General features: G+C 42.2%; 2 protein-coding genes across 2 annotated transcripts; one reads left to right on the forward strand and one right to left on the reverse strand.

Annotated features, from left to right (window-relative positions):
- The first annotated feature begins 6,037 nt into the window (after positions 1-6,037).
- On the forward strand, positions 6,038-7,993 carry C1GALT1C1 (C1GALT1 specific chaperone 1). Its single transcript, XM_074601941.1, has 2 exons — positions 6,038-6,116; positions 6,609-7,993. The coding sequence occupies exon 2, from the start codon at positions 6,614-6,616 to the stop codon at positions 7,568-7,570; it is 957 nt and encodes a 318-aa protein (XP_074458042.1). The 5' UTR covers positions 6,038-6,116; positions 6,609-6,613; the 3' UTR covers positions 7,571-7,993.
- A 1,943-nt stretch (positions 7,994-9,936) lies between these two features.
- On the reverse strand, positions 9,937-17,765 carry MCTS1 (MCTS1 re-initiation and release factor). Its single transcript, XM_074601942.1, has 6 exons — positions 17,307-17,765; positions 16,397-16,549; positions 15,565-15,662; positions 14,326-14,459; positions 13,211-13,278; positions 9,937-11,061 (listed from the first exon to the last, which is right to left on the reverse strand). Exons 1-6 carry the CDS (start codon positions 17,315-17,317, stop codon positions 10,980-10,982), a joined length of 546 nt encoding a protein of 181 aa, XP_074458043.1. The 5' UTR covers positions 17,318-17,765; the 3' UTR covers positions 9,937-10,979.
- Positions 17,766-19,608: the final 1,843 nt, after the last annotated feature.

Below are 19,608 nucleotides of genomic sequence, written 5' to 3' on the forward strand. Positions count from 1 at the left end.
GGTGCCCCCTCCCATATGATTAAGCCTCTGGCACACCGTAGATACTACCATAGTGCTAAGGAGCTATGGCACCTTTGCATTTTTGTATATGTTAAGGGGATCCATAAAGGCCAATAAAACGCAGAGCGCAGGAGTGCTGTAGTTTAGTTGCTGACAGCAGTGCCTTTGCTAAAGGCTGCAGCACAGTAGCTGCAGTAACAGAAGGCTGTGCAAGTCAGGAGTCTAAATACAGCCCACTATTTACAAACCAAACTGAAAGAAACCAGACAGCATACAAGGGCTGGCCAAGCCAAGCCCCTGCCAGACAATACTACACTGTCAACATCTGTTTGAAAGAGAAAGAGGCTAAAATCTGACGCATCAACCGATCTCAAATGCAGCAACCGCAGACCCTATGCGCTCTCCTCTTTTGCCTGCAGTCTGCTACTCCCTGCTCACATGCGCACGCTATTAGCACTGCTGACATCCTCACTTCACCAGAAAGCATAAAGCTTCTACACCTGATCCCAGTGCCAGAGTGACAGCGTCCCCTCCTACACAGAACAAGCTCTCTCTGTCATGGGTCCTCAGCTAGCAGGCAAAGAGGAAGCAGTTCTTCCCCCACCCCAGGACCAGGCATGTAATGTTCACGGTACATCTCCTCTCTGCTAAATCACAGATTTACAGTTGCAGTGCAGGGCTCTGAGTTGCCGCTCTAACATCATTAATAATTCCAGTTTGTTGCAAACACATATCTAGCAGACATTTTTGTTTTGTCTCTGCACATACTGCTCAGAATCTCCTATTTCAACATCACTACAGGAAAGCAAATGCCTGCTTAGAGAATCTGATACTTCAAAACCTCCATTTCCTTGGGAAAATGAAGGGATGTCAACATTTGGTACAAGAAAGCACCTCATGGAAGCTACTGACCTTCGGGCCTGTCAAATGCTCTGCTATTTCCATCCTTCCTCTTCCTCCTCTTCCCTTAGCGCGCTAATGTCAACATAACTTCACAGATCTTTCCATCTTGTAGCAATAACTATTCATTCACCATAACCCCACTTATAATAAATACCATGCCAGAAGCTAGCTTTTGTGTATCTCCAGGTTGCAGGTGACCAAACTTGAGTCCATGTCTCAATAGGATTTTCTCAGACACTGGACCAGAACTCCTGTAAACCAAAACACAAACCTAGTCCTGTGCTCAGGCTCCACAAACTGAAAATCACGTCAAGGCAGCACCAGAAGAGCAGGGTTCCCCTTCTGGCCTCTCTGTGTGCCACAGGGCTGTCTTTGTCACTGCTGCTCAAAATCGTCCTTCTTACCTATGCAATCTGAGCCTGAAAAAACATAATTTGAGACCACAATTTTCTGCAGAGGCCCTTTTTCAAATAACCTCAGGCTGACAAAAGCAAGCTCCTTAAAGATGCAGCAAAATCACTTCATCACTGTTTCAAGCATTTTATTTTAAAGGACTATTAAGAACCCATTCTATTCTGACAGAATTCTATTTTCATCTCCACTTTTTTTTTCCTTGAAAAATAAGATTTCTCTATCTGTGCCTTTTTTTCCCCTGCCTGTTTCTATTTGATCAATGATGATTCTTTTTTTCCTGTGCTTCTAAGAGAGTTGACATTAAAATGTCTAGTTCCTATTCTCTTTCTGTTGTATTTGTGCATCAGAGCCATTCACAATGATGTCAGCTCAGCTCTGGGCATTGTCTCTGCTAGTTCAATTCCAGCTGAATTGCTGGAGCTAGCAGAACATTAGCATTCACTTGATTGATTTAGTATACCCAGAGAATAAGATGGGTTTTGCATTCAGCTACACACATTAAAACTGACGAAATTATAAAGCAGTCTGAAGTTGGTGAGTTCTTTTGGAGTCACGTATCTTTTGCTTCTCATGTATCTTCCTGTGCTTGAGGGCACCATTTAAATAATGGCTATTTCAATGCCAAGCCCTTCCTTGACAGTGCTCACGGATGAAAGAGGAGAGAAAAGCAATTTAAAACTATTGTTTAACATAGTTAATCAATTTAACAGATTCTAAAAGACCGTATTATGCATGACCTCCTATCAAATGTGGACTATACAATTTCATCCTATAATTCCAGCATTTTGTCCAACACGTGGAGAGAACACTTTTTCAGAGCTAAATACTTCAACCTGAATTTTGAAATGACCATTAAAAATGCAACAGTGTAACTCTTGTTGACTTTAAAACTTTCTTCCTTTGTCCAGTGCCTACCCCTGTGACAAGGTCCTGGTGTCATATGTGGCTGCGCACACTTGCTCAAGATTCGCATGACCTACGAAGAGTCCACTTCTTTCCAGATTACAGATTTTGAGTGTGAAACTAAAGTGAAGAAGAGGATGTAGCGCAAAATTTTCAGATGAGGGGGGTAAAGTTTGGCTCCAGAATCCATCCTCCTCCAAAAGAAATGCTGAGCTGAGCAGCTCTCTGTGAAGTGAATGAAGAAATATGGCTTTACATACCTGTTAACTAGGATCTCCACCTCACTATTTTATGACTTTAGAGCAGGGATTCCCAAACTTTTTCCAACAATAGGACTGAAGACCTCAGCAGACATGTTTGTCTCAATTATGCACTTTATGGGACGAATGAAACAATGGAAATGCCAGGCACGTAATGGAACAGTAATAGTTGGCCTCTTCATAAAAGCCCTTTTCCTGCACTGTCTCTGTTGGCATCAATGGGAGTTCAGCTACTCAAGATGAGACTTTGCAACCTTCAGACCATGCCCACACTTGACCCCCTCTTCTGACGGAGTCAGATGGACAGGTAGAACTTGTGTTTTCCAGTAGCTTCAGCGTTATAAATATATGGGTGATGTGACAACGAAGGCAGCTGTCCCAGTTCAACCTCTGTATTTCTCATCATTTCAACAGTATCTTCTGATCAGAGGTTCTTTCTATATGGCATATAGCTCAACTGGTGTTTTAACTGCCCAGAAACATCTGCAATAGCTCACCTTTAGCTTCGGTTACCCGTTCTGAATGTTACTGCACTGCTCGAGCCCGGCCTCTCGGCTGCACATTTACCTAACACAGAGACAGATGAGTCTGTTTCCAAGAAACTGGACAGTCATTTGTGATCGTTAACAAGCAGTCACTGTAAAAAATGACAAGTCATGTGTCAGCTGAAACATTTTGCTTTAATTGGAACGAAGTTCCTATCAAATATGTTTTGATAATAGCCAATCTCTCATGGACATTTTGGACGACACAGTGAGAACATAATGTTTGATGTCTTTCCTTGGAGGCAAGAAATATCATCAGAAGGCAAATGGAGCTGCAGCCAGCAAGGAAAGACAAACAGAAAACAGCAGGGATCAGCTGTCTGTTGAGACAAGCAACAAGCTGTGGAGCTCTTCAGCTCTGTCAGCAGTTTAGATCCTGGCACAGGTCCATAGGTTTCCAAAGCTGCTATTGTTTGACTGTGGTAGAGATACTACCAAGGATGAGTAGCAAGTAAGAGGTGAAGCTGCAGCTAATGAACATCTCAGTGGACGGCAAGTCAGTGCTCAAAGCTGAAATCTGGACAGTATTCTGTGCTCATACGTGACTGCATGTTTTAATACAAAACAAACGCACAGCCATTTGCGGTGATCTTAGAGCTGAACCAGTTCTGGTTCATTCCTTCTGTGTGACTGAGCATCTCCCTTGGCTTTCCTCACTTAACTTCCACCTTAGGTCCGGGAAAGTCTGGCCCTTCCTTGGTTATGACATTAGACTGGTTCCTAGCCCACGGCAGAATGACTTCAAACACATATCTTCTGCAGTTCTTAAATACAGTTTCTCATAGTAATTTGAGATGGATAGTTTACAGGAGTACACGTATGCCTAAATGAGTTCTAATACAGCTCTGGAATACTTAACAATGGCTGTTGTGAGATCTTATGCATTACTGTGCCATTTTAGTCCTTTTAATACCAAGCAACAATTTCAAGCAACACAGAAGCCAGAAGAGTCTCTTCTGGTTTATAACATGCTTTACATGCTGCTTAAACTTTCTCTTCACCGATCTGCTGCTGGATAAAAGCTACATTGAAAATATATGAAAGTGACAGTCAAGATCTGTAACTACATTAGTCATTCTGTCAGAGCCTTGGAAAGAACCTCACTGAAGTCAAGCAGGAAAACAATTTTTTGAAGCATCAGCTGAAGCAGTGAGTCACAACTCATTCAAATCTCTCTGAAGTACATGATCAAGCAACTGCTGAATCCCTGAAAGCCACAATTGATTCTGCAAATAGAAGATGCGTAAAACAAACTTTGAACTCACCTCCGATCCCTGGTATGTGATAACAACCTGAGTGTCCACCTATTTATACCTTAAAAGCAACCAGGTGGGAAAAGATAGGATGAGTGATGTTCCTTGAGTGTAGTAACAGAACTACCCAAACATACGAACTGACAATATTTTCCTATCACCGTGTGTAATTGGGGTTTAGTTCCACTGAATGGACCTATTCTGGACATACACTGATCCAATCAAAATCACTATTTTGTAACATTTTTACCTGAACCACAGGCAATGGTTCCCCAGGCCCAGAAGAGTCCAGCAATTGATGTTCTTACAGATCTTTTTGCTAAAAATAACACCGTTAAGCTTTGATGTCTACAGTACAGCCAAGAGCCTTAAGAAAAAAGAAAAAACCTTACCTGAATAACTGAGGTATCTGGGGAACCCGGCCAGATGCCAGAGAACCCAGAGCAGCTCAGCTGTAAATTGACTTAAACAAAACCCACTAAGTTCAGACAACCAGGGCATACCTTACGATATAGGGAAACCTATATAGAACTTTATCCTAATCACTATGTTGGCCTAAGGGTACACTACAATCAGCTAATAAAGAGATAAAGCACGTAAAACCTTTTTTTTTTTCTTTGTCTCCAAGAGGCTGGTGGAAAAAGGAAGCAAACTATTGTTCAGTGATGCTGCTTCAAATCAGATGTCAATTCTAAGTTCTTGAGAAATGATGTGTAGAGACTGATTCTGACATCTCTCTTTCAATCTGAAGCTCAGGAATAATTATCACTAAAGGAAAGAAAAAGTTATGTTAGTAGAAAAATATTTGGGCTTTACTTTTTAAATATTAACTAATCTTGTGTGTGTGTTGTGTCTATACCTGGGCAAAGGAAAACAAACAAATAAATGTACTGGTTTGGAAAATTAGGGCAATATATCAAATCAGTGCCAGACTATTGGATCCTGGACGTGGCTTAAGGCTGGTTCTGCCTTTGCTTCGCCATCCTGTCCCCATTCACAGAATCATAGAATGGTTTGGGTTGGAAGGGACCTTAAAGATCATCTAGTTCCACCCCCCTGCCCTGGGCAGGGACACCTCCCACTAGACCAGGCTGCTCAAAGCCCCATCCAGCCTGGCCTTGAACACTTCCAGGGACGGGGCAGCCACAGCTTCTCTGGGCAACCTGGGCCAGCATCTCACCACTCTCATAGTGAAAAATATCTTCCTAATATCTAATCTAAATCTACCCTCTTTGAGTTTAAAACCATTACCCCTTGTCCTATCACTACAGTCCCTGATAAAAAGTCCCTCTAATTTAAAAGCAGAAAGTTTGTGCTAGAAACTTAAACTGCTTTCCCCATCAGCCATATAAATATGTTCACAAAGAGGTTCGGATGAACACGGTAAACCAGACGCCAGTGAGAGCAGCGAGGCTGAGCCTCCCCCGCCGCGGCCGCCCGCGCTTTTCCCCGCAGCTCCGGCTGTGAGGGCCCCGCCGCGGCTCCCGCTCGGCCCGCGGCCTGCGACGGAGAGAAGCTGCCGGCGGCCCTTCCCCGCAAGATGGCTGGACCGCCCTACCACGCCGCCCACCGAGACAGCCCGCCGTCTGGAGGCAAACCAGCGGCACACGGCCCCCCTTCTACGGGCCGCCCGGGCGCCGAGGCTCCTCGCCCCTCCCGCCCCGCCCTGAGGGGACACGCGCCCGCAAAACATCATCCAAGCCGACAGGTGGCGCCTTCGCACCGCGAGCGGACGGCGCCTAGACGAGCCCCGCGCGCCGCTTCCGGCGGGGAAAAGGAAGGTGTGGGGCGGCGCGCTTCCGGGGCGGTGGGTGGCTGTCCTGGCGCGGGTGGCACCGGTAAGCGGCGGGCGGGTCCTGTCAGAGGGGCAAGGGGAGGCGGGAGGGGGCCCCGCCGTGCTTCGGGTCACGGCACCGGTTCTTGCGGTTGTTAAGGCTCCCCCGGCGCTACGGGTGTCTCGGGGCACTGCGGCAGGCGGGCCGGGCCGCCTCAGCGCGGGTCGCGGGGCCGCTGGGGTTCTGCCTCCGTGAGGGCTCCCCCAGGGAAGGGCCGCCGCGCACGGGCAGGTACCGCCGCGTCTCGCTGCGGCGTGGCCGGGGCCGTGGAGCAGGTCCGGGGTGCAAGAGCCCTCCCGCGGGGCCTGTCATACCCTTAGCGTAACGGGAGCCGAGACTGGGAATGTTCCTTGTGCCACCGCTCTTCCAGCAGCGTTATCCCGGTATGTGAGTAAGGAAAATGCAGCTGGACTTAGAAATTGAAGAATGTATGAAAACTATACGGAATCTGCAATACCTATTCTTGTAAGTTCTTACAGTGTGTCTCCTTTCCAGCAAAAATGATTTCTGAGAGCAGCTCCTTCGTGAAGGGTGTGGTGCTGGGGGGAGCTTTCTGCATGTTGGTGACGCTCCTTGGGCACATTAAGCTGGGACACGGGACTAAAGCGCATCACCACGAGCACCATCACATCCAGGCTCCCAACAAAGAAGATGTCTTAAACCTTTCGGAAGGTGAACGCATGGAGCTCAGTAAAAGTATCCGTGTTTATTGTATCATTCTTGTGAAACCAAAAGATCTGGGGCACTGGGCTGCAGTGAGAGAGACATGGAGCAAGCACTGTGACAAGGTAGAATTCTACAGCTCTGAAAATGTCAAAGTGTTTGATTCTATCGCCCTCAACACAAATGATATGTGGGCGATGATGAGAAAAGCTTACAAGATAACATATGAACGCTATAAAGATGAATTCAGCTGGTTCTTCCTTGCATATCCAACAACGTTTGCTATTATTGAAAATCTCAAGTATTTCTTACTGAAAAAAGACGCCTCACAGCCTTTTTATATAGGCCACACTGTGAAATCTGGTGACCTGGAGTATGTTCATGGTGCGGGAGGAATCGTCTTAAGCATTGAATCACTAAGACGACTCTCCCGTGTTCTTGAAGACTCTGACAAGTGTCCAGAGCAGGGAGGTATGATTTGGAAACTTCCTGAGGATAAACAGCTAGCAATCTGCCTGAAGTATACTGGAGTGTTTGCCGAAAATGCAGAGGATTCAGAAGGAAAAGATGTCTTTAACACTAAATCAGTCGGTGCTCTCATTAAGGAAGCAATGTCTACTCACCCTCAGCAGGTGGTGGACGGCTGCTGCTCCGACATGGCCATCACATTCAGTGGACTGGCCCCCAACCACATGCATGTGATGATGTATGGTGTTTACAGGCTGAGACCCTACGGCCACACCTACAATGATGCACTTGTCTTCCTCCCGCCTGAAGGCTCAGACAATGACTGAGGTCTCTTCAGAGGAGACCTGGAACCACGGAGTCATGACTGGCATTTGTACTGGCACATTAGATTTTTGTATCTGGTGGTACTGGTGTACAATTTTTTTTTTTTTTTGCACATTAAGGTTTGGTAAAACTCTTAATTTTAAAAGTGGAAGGAGAACTTTTTTCTAAATCTTTTATACAGAAATGCTTTTGACGGTGCTGGAATGAAATGTTAAAGAAGTTGTTAATGTTTATGATAAAAGGAAACTAAGTTTATATGGGGGGTTTGTACATGTAAATATTTATTAATGAAAACTCAAATGAACTTTAGTCTACTGTTAAAAAATATATTTTTGCAAGATTTTGATTCTTTCAATTCTTCCAGGCATTTCTAGAATGTCTTTATAACTTTCTAAAATGTACCAATAAAACTGACTACAGATTCATCTCAAAGCCTAACTTTAAGCTATCATCTCCTTTACGCTAGACTACACAATAGTTATGCTGTTCATGCAGCACCTGTTGCTTTATGTACAGCCTCCTAACCCAGTAAGGAATTAACAGGAAGTGAGCTGACAAAGGTGATCTGTTAGGAAGTTGCAGCAGAATAATATTCAGTGACCTTTAGACTGCTGGTTTTAAGCAGACAAAAGAAAGAGATAACTATATTTGAGTAAGTACTAACATGGTCAGGTAGCCTTTTAGCACAAGACTAATTGCTAGTTTAAAATTTCACTTCATATATAAATGTATCAGAACAAAGGCTCTGTATTATTTTCACTCCTGTTACTGGTGCTAATAGTATTTACAAGGAAGTTAGTTAATTGTCAGTACAAGTGTAGTGTAAATATATTTACAGGCATTTTTAACACCAAGATGCAGAAGGAACAGCACTTACTTGCACTCACAACCTTTCTTTGAATATTATGCAAAAAAAGTTACATACACAACAAAGCAATATGCAGAACTCCCCGGTACTGGGAGGTGGGGAGTTTGGATTTGTTGGGGGTTTTTGTTGGGGTTTTTTTTTGTTGTTGTTTGTTTTTTTACAAGGCACTTGAAATCAGTTTTATACAACTCACCAAAGTGGGAATAAACAGCACTTCAGTATTTACTCCATTTAGAATTCACTGACCTGGATGTTTCAAGACTTAAGGAAGGTACTACATCTACCTCCTACATCAAGGACTATCACAGGCTTTGTTGGTACTAAAATATCCATGAGAGACATGAGAACTTAGTATGGTATCTCACTTTTCTTTAACAGACCATTTGTAGTATCTCATCCTATCCTGAACTGCAAGGGGGCAGATGGGGAAGTGAAACAGCTGCTTCAGAGCTGCTGAGAATATCCACATCTTTTTAGCAGCAGAGTCTTCATTTTTCACAAGAATGGTAAGACAACTGCGCAGACCCCCAAGCAAACTACCACAGTCTTGCCTTTTGGATATTCTCTTCTTCCCTGTCAGAGCTCAGCTGACAGCAAGACAAACAGGTATGTGATCACTGCCCAAACCTCAAGATAAAACTGAAGCTGGCATTTTTGACAACTTTTTGCTAACTTGGTATACAAATTAATTTAAGCATGATTTAACTTGTATCTTCTTATAGAATCATTTTTAAAAGATTGCATCTGCAGTTGGCGATACTCTGACAAAGCCAGACAAAGAAAGTAAAAATTTTGATTTCAGTGGTGGTTCTGATATTAAAGACAGTTCTGACCCCACTGCAACCACCACAGTCATAGGGCAAGTCAAGGAAAAAGAACAGGAGTTAACAATTCAAACCAGAATAAATCTCATTTATCACAGATTTGAAAGGTACTGTAACACAACAGGAACAAGATGGAAGAGGAAAAAGCAAGCCACAGAACTCAAGATCAGCTCCTTTTATGCAAAAAAGAACCACTGAAGCACAAACTCATTCCCCATAGCGCTAACAAGAAATAAGTACATTTACAGTAGTCTTTAAGATGCATAAAAATCTTAGGTTTGACTGAGGTTTGACCAAACTTTTAATAATAGAAATTACAGCAGTGTTGCAATCACCTTAATTTTTGTCTTCCTACACTAATAGTTTCAGATTTACCCCGTCATTTTCAAAAGTGTAATCCTGTAAATAATTTTAGGGGAGAAATTTAAAATTAGCACATATTAGGTAACATATTCCATCTCCCATGGTTTAATTTGACTTTAGAATCGGATGGAGAACACCCCTGCCACTATCTTCTGTAAAGGTCCCAGAGTGGTGAAACCAAGCGTGCAGAACAGCGCTGAGGCAAGGCACTTGCATACAAAATTATGTTCTGCCATTATAAAATACAAGTGTTAGAATAGAGACTTGAAATATTAATAAATGCTTCCAGAGACAGAGTTATGAGTGGTAGACCTTAAAGCTTCCTTAGTTTATTAAATGATTCCATGGCACAGGCTGTTTTCCATAGGCATAGCTTTGGGTATGCAGTCACTGAACAGAGTTGGATTATCCAGAGAAATACACAGTGCTCTTTAACCCATTCTGCAGATGTACATACATGTGGCAGTGTGCACAAGCTGAGATCTCTTTTGGAGTTCCACCTGAAGAAGTTGCTTCTGGCTACACTGATAACCGTGTTTTGCTATCGTGGCTTTGTTAAACAGTGATTTTGTTTCTGCTCCTAAAATAAGAAGGCGAACAGGGAGTAGAGCATCAGGCACCAAGGTGGCACACACTCCATTTGGAGTATGCCCACCATTACTATAAACTCCACTATAAGGACAGCGATATTAAACAGTGTTGACAGGTAGAAATTTGAACATACATATATATATATATAGTCTTCAGATATGAACTAGCATAAAAGAATTTCTAGTCCACCTATCAGTTTAAGTTCATAAATCCTATACAGAGAAATGCATATTAAAAAGCAAAAAATCCTTAAGTAAAATACTGAAGTTAATGCTGTTAATAAATTAAGTTAAAAAATAGATGTCAAAAAAACCTGATTTCTCCACATTCAAGAAACAGGTAGACTAACAAGATGTTAATCAGAAGAAAAAAATCTGAAATGTTTCAGAGGTTTTATAAACCGTATTAATTATATTTCACATACACTTTATATTACTCTTTTAGAAGAGCATAAAAATGTAAACATTTCTTGGCTTTTTCCTCCTTTTCGTTTTAAATAGTCTACTCACAGTCCATGCAGGATCTTTCCACCAGATATTTTCAGTCACTGAAGACTTGGGTTTAAGACAAAACAAAAGAACTGTAATAAAAAGAAATCTAGAAAACTATTGTAGCCTAACAGTACTTTCGCATTCACTTGATTTATTTAGCATAGCCACAGAACAAAATAATTTGTACATTCAGTCACATTAAAAACAAGGAATTACAAAGCAGTCCACATTTAATCTAAGTGCATTCCTTTGGAGTAACACAGTTCCTTTTGTTTCACTTGTATGTCTTCATATGCCAAAGGCCATCATTTAAATAGTGGATATTTTCGATACCAATCCCTTTGTTGACCTTCTCACTGTAGGAGGAGGAAAAAGGTACAGAAGTATTAGCTAGGTTAAATATTAGAGCAGTACAAAATACAATATTTAAAGTAGAAAATGCAGCATTTTTCAACTGGAAGGGGAGAAGCTATCATCCACAACCTCATAATCTTCAACAGCAGGTAGACAAGAAACAATATTTGTTATTGCATGTGCCCACATTGCTGAATGATGACAATATTTGCCTTCCACGTTTTGTCAACAACATTCCACAATATTTTTAACTACTTCTTTATTGGAGGCAGTTCTTCAGACAACATTCCTGCTACTTTTCTTAGTTTTAGCATTTCCCTATCAAAGTAGCTCAGCAGTTCTAAGTGACTCTCCCCCTCCCAGCACAGGAGGTGGTGTAACATGGCTGGAATGTGGAATTTGACAAGTTGTGGTTCCAAGTGTGCCACTGACACAAACACAGCTGAGCTGCTTCACTGCTAGTTGCGAGACTTCTAACCCACTCAAAGAATTACAAATACAAAACTTATGTGCCAAGGACTTGCAGCATGTTACAGACATACTATCCTTCTATATCTTTTGCATCATGTCATCTTTTAAAAATGGTTATTTTGTGTGTCTGCATTGGATTTGTGTTCATCTTTTTTCCAGTATATTATTCCATGGAAAAAAATCTAGTTTTCTCACAATGAACAAGCAAATCTCATCATTCTAGGATGGAGAACAACTTTCATTCCCCTGCAGAATATAGTTTCCTGTATACTAAATGTTCCATTACTTATACAACTTGTCCAAAAGTAATTGGGAAGGAAAATACTGCTATGTTAATTGTGTTAACACATCGTGTATCATAATCACACCAAGTGACTGAAATCATACTATTTCACAATTTTCTGCTTTAAACATTATCACACAAAAAAGCATGCTAACAGGCTGCATAGATCACGATTATTTCATTTTCCTCTCCAGTTCATGTTGCTTCTCACGGGAACAGGATACTCAGCTGCAAGACTGCTGAATTTGAAGTTAGGGATAGGAATACAGATAATCTTGGTTTGCAGTGATCACAGCAGACTGCCGCCAGATGTAGCACTGGAACAAAAGCAGCTATTCTTTCCACCTACTCTTGAAGTCTTTTGAAGGCACAACAAAGAATCCTGAGGAATATAATTCCTCAACAGCGATAGCAGGTGCAAATCCAGGTTGCTGCAGTCCCACTCTATTCCTGTCCTCTGTAACACACTCCCACCTCTCTCCCTTGTGTTACCATTATGACTTAGGACCGCAGAGTGACGCGGTATAGAAGATGATCCTGCTGAGAATTACCCCCACAAGAAAGAGGGACTTGTTCTCATCAAAATCAGTTTCCTCACCCACACAAGTGCTAGACAGGGCTGGAACCAATGCAGCCAAAACCTGCTGGGTGCATCTTACATCCTGCTGCAAGACGTTACAGAACTTAAAATGACAAAGTGGTTTAACTACTTATAATTTAGCAACATCTGAATGCTAAGAATAACTAACATCCATTTCCATTTTCTGTCTCTTTTCCTTCTCAAATAGTTTTCAGTTGACGTTTATCCCCCAAAACAGACCTCTACACTTCACAAGCAGCTCAGCTAAGCTAGTAAGCACATCAGGCAGGAATGCTGCATGTGGGTACAAAGGGTAAAGAAAATGAGAAGGTGACAGGAAAAGCCCAGCTGGTCAACCAAGTACTAAGAGGACTTTAGTCTCTGCTGTCCCTGCAGACAAAAACCACTCGAACGTTTTCAACCACCTCAAACCCAAATTACATCTCTTGCCCAGCCCAGGTAGTAAGTACTCTATACAAATATTTCTTTGTTCAGCAAGATCTCTGAGAAAGTATGATCAGAGAGCAAGAAATACTAACATTCAGCAGTAGTACTGATGTTGTGCATCTTAAAATACATATTCACATGAAAAGAACTATTTTTATTCCATTTGGTAAACAAAAAAGTAGGGAAGATATTCCCTACCTCCTCCTCTCCCAGAATATTAATCAGCAAAATGAAATTTTAAAAAATTCTGTACCTGAATGACATATGTTGCAACAGTGATGCAGGAACCTTGACAGTAGTGCTTACATTCCAAATTAACATAAGAATAATGACGTGGGACAGGTTCTATTTCAATTTTTAAAACACTTACATGTCCTCAGCTGACATCTTCATTACTCCCACACATAATGCATGCTGTTTTCCCTCTGCCATTATTGCCTACAAATTACTGCTAAGGAAAACATTTTTTTAAAAACCGATTTCAGAAACGTAAAAGCAGTATGAGGAAATGACTTTCCAAAAAGTTCCAAAATCCCAGGTTGAGCTTTTACCCTTTCAGTAATTCTAGAGCTCTAGCTCTTGAAGATAAGCAATGCAATGCACTGCATTTAACAATTGAATCACAGCACGTAGAATAAAGCTTGTATTTACGAACTTCAAACAGCAATTACAGAAAAAGATCTCCCAGCACTTCACTCCATTTCTTCTTTTGCGCCTAACACTGGGAGATGATAGTCTCACTCTTTCTGGAACAAAACTGCATATTTGTGGGGTCATTTTAGATTCCAAAGTACAGAAGAATTAAGACACAAATCTAAAAAAACAGAAGTACTGAAATCAGACATATCCTTTTTAATGCTTAGCAGAATGTGATGCTAACTGCTGATCTTTTCCTATAGCATGTAACAACAAGCGCAGCACAGCTTCGTGTTGTTAATGCTGTATTTGCTCAGGGCTCCTTTCTCAGTAACATAATGAGGAATGAATTAGCATACTTTGCTCATTTTACAAATGCTAACTTCATTAGACATACAGAGCAAGTCCCGACTACATCAAAGCTGATCCTAAACATTTTTCCAAATTCCCTAGGAACAGAAGCAAATTCTTCTATAACTGAAGAAGATACCAAGATTGATTAAGGAGGCAAGGGACGTATTACACCGCACTTCATCTATTTTTACAGTTCTGCATAAAATCACAAAGGAGCTCCACTTATCAGTTAGATTAATGGAACAGCAGCCCACCCAACAGCACAGTAGGAACAGTTATTTGGTTTGGAGCATCACAGTAAGTAAAAGAAATTAGGAACAATTTCAACCTTGCCAAATAACACCTGAACCTCTGCAGCTCTTTTCAGATTACTAGTTATTCCATGAAATGCTGCTAAATTCCAAAGTAATTCAAGATTATGATCAGCTAACAACACAAGAACAGAAATTTAATTCATCTCACAGCAAGCAGTAATTCACAGTTTAAGAAGGATACAACAACAGTATCAACGGCAGCAGGATAAAGTTTTGCTCCAGGAGACGTCAGGCCAGGGCACATTATATTAGCTCCACTTAGTACAAATTTAATGGCGCCTTTATCAACCTGCTGATGTGGTAGAATAAATGGGTCTAGGAGGGGAAAGATACAGTATTACAATTAACACGGAAAGATGACAAAATGAATAACTCATTATCAAGTCAGTTTAGATGGGGTGATTACACATATAGTGTGCTGCGAGAGTAGGAAGTTTGAGAAACAATTACGAGAGCTCCTGCTGGACTGGACTGTCCCAAAAGGACACAAGGACTGTTCTCCCAGATCACATCTTTTATCTGAGAACCAAAGGGTAATGCAACACTAGGCCTATGCCTCCTGCATACTTATATACCCATGTAATGAGTAACAATTTTAACAAGTTCCCCCAATGACAACAATCATGCCCATGTACTAAGAGGTCTTAAAACCAAGGGGGTCTTAAATCCTTCAAATTACATGTACAATTTCTCACGTGAAAAAGAAACAGCTTAATCTTAACAGGACAAAAAAAGCAAAGATGGACAAAATTCATTGTGGCTGTCAGCTCTCCAAGACATCCTTCAAGCGCACACACCTTCTTGAAGTATTTCAAACATTGAGATTTGACTGAATAACATTTTTAGGGACACCTACACTCATCCAAATCAGAGCAATGCTATCAAGCAGAACAGTGAGAACAGCAAGAAAAATAATGCAAGAGAGTAAATTGTAAAAAGCAAAAAGCATGCAGCATAAATTCTTACAGGAGACAAGCACGCACTGCATCATTAAACTCATGATTAAAGAATATTTTTCTAGTAAGAACCTAGAAGTATTTGGAAGGAAACAAAAAGGGTCTAAAGGAAGACTTGAAAGAACAAAAGGTAGGGACTAACAACATGAAATTTAGATCTCTGTCCTAGGGAAACCTCTCTCAAAGATTTTTTTCAGATTTGCACAATTTAACTCTTAGAAATCAAAGTTTAGATTGCTTAACGTATAGCATTAAAATAATTGTGGGGGAAGTAATTCATATGGGCATCTGAAATAGCAAAGCAATAAATCACAGTTGAGACAGTATACTATTAAGATCTATTCTGGAATACATGTATGTGTGCTTGGAAGTAGTAAGTTCTTTTTAATACAGTTATACTAAAGTCCTGTGGAATCATGCGCTCACCCATCTCTCCCCATGACTACCATCCTCAGGAAACTTACATTTGTGAAGCAACCTTAGAGTCGGGTAAAAAATCCCTTCTCTTTGTCTGAAGAACAGCAGCTCCCCATTCACAGTGAGGATTTCTATATGTTCATGACTGCAAGATTAAAAAAAATTATTCCAATAGCTACTTAACCCTTTTATAGTTTAAATTAAGTATTTCACTTCACAGAGTCTTGTCTATCTTGGTATCTGAGAATTAAGAAAGTCAATTAGCAAGAAAATTTAAAACAAAAAATATTATCTTTTGTTTAATGCCTTGTTCTTCAACACTGGCCTCCTGCACACTTCCTTCCCATTAAAAAAAAAAAAAAAAAGAAAAAAACAAACAAAAAAAGAATCTACAGACAAACATCCAGCTGTTCACAAGCTGCATTTCTTTGTGTTTTTTAAAATGGAATACAAAGAGTGGACAAGAAGAAGGACTAAGCAAAAATTTACTACTCTCTATTTAATAAAAATGAAAATAAAACAGGTAATATACGGAAACCCAAAAATAGTAAAAAATTGCTACTGGAAGCTATCAAAACAAGTTTGAGCTTCCATATCCATAAAGCTGAATGCTTCCCTTCAACAACCCCGGAGAGTCCCTGAATACGTCACACATTCGGTACTAGGCAGCATTTTTGTTTTCCTCAAGCATCCTAATAGCATGTCTTCAAGAGCATGACGAGCACATGCAAGCTTTCTGGTTTGGCCATAACATAGACTGTTATCTACAGAAATGAGATGCTTTCCAAAAACACTAGGTTCATCTACCATACAAAATAACCATATGAAGGAAGGAACATTATCACCTTGGAAGCAAAAGTTAAGAAAAGAGAAACTTACCATCTTACTATTTTGACTGGGTCTTTCTTTGGCATGATTTGGTTTAGCCATGGTTCTATAACAGGAAACTGGTCAATCAGCTGATTCTTAATACCTTTAATAACTGAAGTCTTCAGCTGGATGCAGTTTGACACATTCTCCTTTTCATCAAATCTGTCAAGTGAGTGAAAGTATTTCAGAAACGCACAATTTGCTGCTCCAAAGATGCCATACCCCGGGCAACATTCTTCAGAAATGTTTATAAATTCTCTATAACATCTTAGCAGTACCACATCTGTCCGACTCTCAAATCTAGGATTTCATGAGGTTAAATGTGTCCCCTGGGAACACTGTGCTGGGGGAAGGCAGGGCAGTTTCCACTAGAATTTCTCCCTAAACTTTGTGCACATCCACCAAACATGTTTTCAGTCTCACAGATACACCTTTGCACACAGCATTATTTCACCTAACTCATAGAGTATGCTTTGCTGGTAACACCAACACCTATAGCCCTGTTCAGATGTATGAGTCCTTCACCTTTACCACAGATGTATGAACTCCACTTTGTAGTACCCCGAAGTTCAGACGAGTTAATGACTCGGATTACTTTTTAGTTTGTTTTTTTTTTTTTCTTTTAACAGGCAAGAACCCAAAAAGCCCAGCCCAGCGCCGCAGGGTCAAAGCCGAGAGCGATCCCTGCGCCCCGAGGAGGCCGCAGGGCCCGGCAGGCAGCGGAGCCAGCCGCTCCGGCGCTGCCCCAAGCTGGGCCTGGCTGTGCCGGTCCCGTGGGCGCAGCGCTGAGCCCGGGATGGCGGGGCCGAGCCGCAGGGCAGAGGGGGCGCCGGGCCCGCCCCAGCCCTCCTTCCCCCACCCTCCCGCCGCCTCCCGAGCCCCGGCCTGGCAGGAGGGCAGCGGGTCCGGCCCCACTCACTTTTTGAACATCCTGGGAGCAGTGGGCGCCGGGCGGGCGAGTGCCTGGTGCCGGGCGTGGGGCCGGCGGGCGGCGGCGCGGGCACCCACGGCCTCCGCGCTCCCTCACACGAGGCTGCCGGCCCACACCTCCGCACCAGCCGGAAGTACCGTGCGCTTTACGGCACGTCGCGCCTCTTCATAACGACGAGACGGGCCCATCGACTACAATTCCCAGCGGGCAGCGCGGTGCCTCGGCGCATGCGCCTGCGGACGGCGCTGGGCCCAGCCGTCCCCGGGTCCGGTCAGAGGCGGCGGGGGCCTGTCGTGCTCCGCCGACCCGTCGAGGGGAGACGCATGGGCGTCCCGACAGGCGGATGGCGGGCAGGAGAAACCCGGATTCCAGTGAAGGTCTCGGCGGTTATGGGGAGAGCTGGGTTGCGGTGGCGGCCATTGTGCTACGTAGTGATTGTTAGAATCCAATTAGGTTTTGCTTGGGGATGGCCGCGGTAATTGTGAATATAATTCTGAATATTATTGTGAATAATAATAATAGTTATTCACTGGCGCAGAGGGGAGAAGGGAGAGGACATAAAGACCAGGGCATCATTTATGCCAGCTACCAAGTTCTTTTTTTTCCATACAAAACAAATTAATTAGCTTTGATACTGTAACAACTAACTAAAACCTAATACTGAAGAGTTACACCAGTCATACAAAGTAAAATCAAGCCTTTATACATGGCATCATTTATTCAAGTAGCAAAGTACAGAGTCGTGAACACACTAGTAACTCTTAAAAAGGATGGAGTGAACTGGCATTATATACTGGCATTATATAAATATTCAGGCATTTAACTCATGAACGCCACCTCCACCTACTTCACAGTATCACTAAAAATACTAAGCTATAATCAAGAATTCAGTTTTAACTGAAACACAGCGACATTACTCATGCCCAGATTCGAAAGTGAGAACAAGAGTTTATCACACCAACAAACTATTCCATACATTTTTTGTGCTCCTCAGAATAACTTTTATTAAGTAATACTTTGCCAAGTAAACAATCCTTGCAGGTGTGTGCTCACATTTTTTTAAAACGTAGTGAAAAATTCATCATACTCCCACCTCAAATGTTAGAAACATAAGGTAAACTTTTACCCTCAATGATCCCTGATAAATATGGCACATCTGACTGAAGCCATCTGAACCACTGGTTTCACGCAAGCCTAAAACAGCAAGATTTGTTCCTAATTTTCAAAAATGGCTTTTTATCAACAGGGAGCTCTTTATTTCCACTATTCTGCTACCTTACAGCACCTGGACCACTGGCTCTCTTCAGGGCTGAGGTAACCTTGAATCTGGTCTCAGCATCTCCATCTTCTCTTCCAAATGCTTTTTGTTGGTGTAGCTGCAAAGACTTCAAGGCCAGCTAACTGCTTCCCCAATCTAAATTTCCTTGTATGAAGGAATTTTGAAGAAGGCTCCAGGCACCTAGACTGGAATTTCATAATACAGTTCTCATTATTATTGTTCAGCCTCACCACCAAAAAGCTGAAGACATTTGTTCTGGTTGCAGTGTCACATTTAGGTAACAGAATTTTAAAAGCATGGCACCTGAATAAGACTGACAAAACAAGAAACACATCCAGCAAATAGCTTTACAACCCCTCCAGCCCCAACAGAAACCACCCCTCGGGATCATATGCTAAATAGAAAAGATTTAGAATATCTCCCCCCATATGTTTCAGTGGGGAAAGGGCAAAATCCATTGCACTGGGCTTCCTCCTGGGTCCCCAGCACTTTACCTTGCTTTCGTCCGTTCTGCCATGTATCCCAGACCGTGACTGGTCAGGAGCTGCATGTTCTGACTGATGGGACACAGCCACTGACTCTTCCCTACTGGAAGGACTGCATGGGCAGGAGAACCCTCCTGCTACTCCAGGAAGGGATTCTTACTCACGCCTCCTCTTTTATAAATCAATGGTTTTTACACATCAAGAATCTGTAGAAATTTAAGATCTCTTACATCTGTACACCTCTTACATAATCTGGCTTAAGTGAACATGGCAGTGGGAACAGAGGAGGACTTGACAGCATCATCATATAAGTTTTATTTACTGAGCAAACCTGTTTATTTCTGTTACATCTGACTTGGAATGTAACTTATTGGTGCTTGGGAACTATACACCCTGTTCTAAAGCCAGTCAAAAACAGACTGAAGCTTTGCTTGGATTTTTTTTTATCTGGAAAAAGTACTTTTCTACACATCACTAGCAGCATTAGGTATCAGGCCTCAGGAGCTGTCTGCCAGTTGCTCACACA

This window comes from Larus michahellis, chromosome 9, assembly GCF_964199755.1.
Source record: "Larus michahellis chromosome 9, bLarMic1.1, whole genome shotgun sequence".
Classification (NCBI taxonomy): domain Eukaryota; kingdom Metazoa; phylum Chordata; class Aves; order Charadriiformes; family Laridae; genus Larus; species Larus michahellis.